Source organism: Sceloporus undulatus, chromosome 2, assembly GCF_019175285.1.
Source record: "Sceloporus undulatus isolate JIND9_A2432 ecotype Alabama chromosome 2, SceUnd_v1.1, whole genome shotgun sequence".
NCBI lineage: Eukaryota > Metazoa > Chordata > Lepidosauria > Squamata > Phrynosomatidae > Sceloporus > Sceloporus undulatus.
In genome coordinates, this window is record NC_056523.1 from 180,872,846 (window position 1) to 180,877,370 (window position 4,525).

The 4,525-nt window shown below is 40.6% G+C and overlaps 1 protein-coding gene across 8 annotated transcripts in view; it reads left to right on the forward strand.

The window, feature by feature from the left end:
- The window catches only part of STAT6 (signal transducer and activator of transcription 6), an 86,034-nt gene that overhangs the window by 79,430 nt on the left and 2,079 nt on the right, over positions 1 to 4,525 (forward strand). For 5 of the 8 annotated variants that reach the window (XM_042448681.1, XM_042448683.1, XM_042448682.1 and 2 more), the window contains 3 exons: positions 2,250 to 2,345; positions 3,320 to 3,397; positions 3,865 to 4,023. In XM_042448681.1, the coding sequence (XP_042304615.1) occupies positions 2,250 to 2,345; positions 3,320 to 3,397; positions 3,865 to 4,023 (333 nt within the window). Of the gene's footprint in view, positions 1 to 2,249; positions 2,346 to 3,319; positions 3,398 to 3,864; positions 4,024 to 4,525 lie in introns of those variants that run through there. The other 3 variants (XR_006101847.1, XR_006101846.1, XM_042448684.1) reach the window with 3 other exon arrangements.

Genomic DNA, 4,525 nt, shown 5'->3' on the forward strand with positions numbered 1-4,525 from the left:
ATTATTATTATTATTATTATTATATTAATTTAACTATTAATTGACTATCACTGACCAGAAACCTATCATGATCATATTACACAGACACACAGGGTACCATTACTGTATGTAGTATTTTACGACTTAACAGACAGATACTTGCCCCAAAGAGCTTGCAATCTAAATTTTGCCCATGGAGACAAAACAGAGTGTGGGCAAGATTAGAGAGGTCTGACTTAGTTTAGTTTATTTCCTTTTGAGTATTAGGTATTACATGCTGTTAGAAAGATGATAGCTGATTATATGACATTTTGGTCTGATGGTTGTCATTATGATAAAGTTGTAAAAGCCCCTTCAATCTGATTTGTTATCCTGGTTATCCTTATGACACCAGATCCTATCTGATCTTGGAAGCTAAACAGGGTCAACTCTGGTTAGTACTTGGGTGGGAGACTGCCAACAAATACCAGGTTCTGTAGGCTATATTTCAGAGGAAGGAACTGGCAAAACCACCTCTGAGTACAGTGGTGCCTCGGGTTACGAAATTAATTCGTTCCGCGGCCGCTTTCGTAACCCGAAAAGCCTTCGTAAGCCGAAAACCCATAGGCGCTAATGGGGAAAAGCCGCGATTTCGTGTGAAATAGCGCCGAAAAGCACCAAAATTTTTTTCGTAACCCGAAAAAACATTCGTAACCCGGAACAATTATTTCCTATGGGATTTTTTCGTATCCCGGAAATTTCGTAACCTGGGTATTTCGTATCCCGAGGAACCACTGTATTCCTTGCCTAAGAAAACCCTGTGAAATTAATAGAGTTACCATAAGTCAATAGGCAACTTGAAGGCACACGCCTTGCCAGGATTGAACATAGATTGACTGGCACTTTTGGCCAGGGTTAGGTAACTGTTTGATGCTTAATTGCATCTAGTCTAGTTTCTGCATGACAGTGTGCAACTTTTTCACACTGAATCTGGTTATTATTATTATTATTATTATTATTATTATTATTATTATTATTATCATTATTATTATGCTTTATTTATATAGCGCTGTAGATTTACACAGTGCTGAACATACAAATACAGTAATAAAAAGGATAAAGTAAACCTGCCCATAGCATACAATCTAAGAAATAATAGCATAATATATATAAATAATACATAACAATACAGGAAAGAGTTCAATAAATTAAAGCAAGCAACAAATTAAAAACATCAAATAACAAATAATAGTCACGTAATGCCTGGGAATGTTTCTTTGAACAGGATGGTCTTCAACTCAGTTTTGAAAATGGTTAAAGAAGTGATGACCCGTGCTCATGGGGGAAGGTTGAGGGGAACTTGCAGTTACTCATGCATTTGTGGGCACAGCCACACTGCTGTATGGGGTAAGGCTTAAACTTTGCCTCCACCCCAGTAATCCTGCACAAGATTGCTGCGGTGGAGAGTGAGAAAATAGTTTTGGGGTCACTGAGGGCCTCCACCACACTTAATAGTCATCACTGCTTTGGCACTGCCATTAACAACACCATAATAATCACAACAGCTGTAAGGTCATGGAGAGAGGAAGGATGAGACAGTTTTAACTCCTTCCAGTAAACCTTCTCCATCCATAGTGGATGGGGAATTCTGGGAGTTGTAGTGTGAAATAGTTATTCTCCCATTTTCTTGCTGTTTGCCTTGCACAAGTATATAGTTTAATATTCATAGGGTGACTTTTAGAAAATATGAGGAGTTCTGATTTAGCAGAGAATGCATGTAATTCAGCATCCACTTCCTAACAGTGACTCACCAAATACAGTACTGTTCTCCCCCTTCCTACAAATAGAAAAACAGGAAGGCAGAAGCAGCACCCCTACCAGCCACTATCCCACCATCATTTGCCCAGAACATCCCGTCTTCAGAGCCACTGAAGGTGGAGCTTCCGTTTTACTATCATGATAGGCCTTTCCATTCTAATTTGTCTGGATCTCATTTAGGCCAGTTGCCATCAGCACATCTGGTAGCAGTTCACTGCAAGTTAATTGCATTGTGTAAATAAAGAACCTATAGTTGAACATGGGACCTGCCTACACTTTTAAAACATGTGAGAGCTGCTGAACTGAGATATGAAAGTTCTGTCTCTGTTATTTAAATTGTGATTATGCATTTACGCATAAAATTTTTGTCTTGGCCTGGCTATCCTTGAGTCACCACTGGTCAACCGTGAACTTGATACCCTGTAGATTTTGCAAAACAAATGGATCCTGATACAACTTTTGTTTCTTTCCAGACCTTCAACGTTTCCTGCTCAGTCAATTCAGCCTCAAGTTGACTCCATGAGCAATCCTAACATGAATCTTGGAATGCATTCTGATCCACCCTACGAGTAAGTGTCAATTCAGGAGTTTGCTGAGAATCTTGCCATTTGTGTATAGTGGCTGTGCATGTGAAAACAATCTAATGAGGCCAGCCTATGAAATATCATCATGATTTTATGTTAGCTTCTAATGGAATGGGGGAAAGACATGTTTTATAGGATAATTTAAATGTTTCTACTATTTCATCTAGAATTCAAGGGGAGTCTCATATTTGAAAGGAAGAAACTTGGCAGTCAAACCAGCTAGGTTTGTGGGCCAATTATTAAGGAGGAAGGACCACAAATGGCCTGCTCTGAAATTCTGACATGAACTTTTCTATGCAAGTTCTGTCCTCTCCCTCAAAACACACTTAAGAAACCCTGCTATATCCTTAGCCAGTGTACAGTGGAACTGGATTTTTTTTTTCAGAATGGGAGTGTGCTGCCATTCAAATGAATGGGACTCCAGCAAATGTGAAATTTTCCTTATGTGGAGGGGGGATCCAAAATGGATCCTCCCCATATGGCAAGGCTGGATTGTAGGAAAGTTATGTTTGAGGTTTTGCCATTACTTGTTGATCCAAGGTGGCTTACAACAGAATCTTATCTTAGGACCTCATAACTTGTAAACAACTACTGTGATGTCCTGAGTTTGTCAGACCCCTGTTCAGCCACAAATCCCACTAGCTGACTTTCCACTTTTCTCTCCCTGTCTTCCTCTCCCTCATCTTTTCTCTGACTAGCTTACATCACAAAGTTGTGGGAGGGGGAAGCACCATCTGCACTTCTGGGAGAAAGGACAGGATAAGCATATTAATAAAATAAACATAAAGGTAGTAATAAAGATGAGGTTATTAAAAGATGCAACAAATAGATAAGAAAAGGTAAGTAATCATTCTGTGCAAGTCTTTTCTTCTTCACTCCAATCCATCCTGTGACAGGATCTAAAGTTTATTTCTCCTTTGGCCAATGTTTGACATATTTTTACTCTGTTTTTACCATAGCCCATCACTGATGATTACACCACCCAGACACATGTCTCCCTCTGGCAACACAGTATATGGAAGTCCACAGTTACAATCGTAAGAAACTTCCTTTTGTGTTTGTGGGAAGGGAGGGACTGAGACTGATTGTTACACATGTGCTGCCTCAGCTATTCCCATGTTACCTAAAAGAAACCAGAGAGCTAAGAAAAACATAGGTGGATTGCCCCTGGGAGTGAGTATCCAACCTTGCTTAGATTGAAAACTGCACCTGGGTTGGGATTTGGGAGATTATGTTCAAGCTGTGAGCCATGAAACTCACCAGGTGAACATAGAATAGTCAGGCACTCTCTTTCTCAGCATGACATACCTCACAGAGTTATGCGAGGGTAAAAGGGGAGGACGAGAACCATCTGTACCACCTTGATTAAAGGGAAGGGAAGGATGTACATGTAACTAATATGCATGGACACATACATACAATTTACTGTTAAGAGTGTCCTATTCCTTTATTCCAATAACTGTTGACCTAGCCACATTGTACATTCAGTTCTTGCTTTCTCTAGTGAAGTGACCTACTCATACTCTTTGGGAAATGCTTCACCCCTTGGCCAAATGGATCCATACCCCATGCCTCCAGATGTGGATATGTCAGACATCTGTATGCAAAATGAGAATACTCCAATGTATGCGACAGATCTGCATATGCTCCCAAACCAGATAGTGTGAGTATGCTAGCTGATGTACACTGCATGACTGTGTAAAAGAGGAATGCAGAAAGTGTGACCCATGGGCCTCAGGTTGCAAGGGGCCCACTGCACCTCCAGGCTGAGGAAAGGCCTTTTTTGAAACCAGGAATTTTGCTGTCCCAGGTTTCTGGTTGGGGGCTCCCAACCCTACATGGAGATGCCAAGTGTTGAGCCTAGGACCATCTACATGCAACAGGTCATCTGCCACTGAGCTGCAGCCCTCTCAAATGCAGGAGAGTGGCTGTGTTAAAGCTAGAGCTTGGGAAAATTATTTGCATTATATCTCCCAGAAACCCCCATTTCCATGCTGGCTAGGAGTTTCATGAATTCGTAGTCAAAAATTTACTTCTGGAACTTCTTGAACAGAAGTAGGAAGATGAGGGCACATAATGTGAAGGAGTAATATTGTATATTACTGTATACTGAGGTTCTTCACCCAGTCTATGGATTTGTATTCACTTGTCTTCTTCTTTCATAG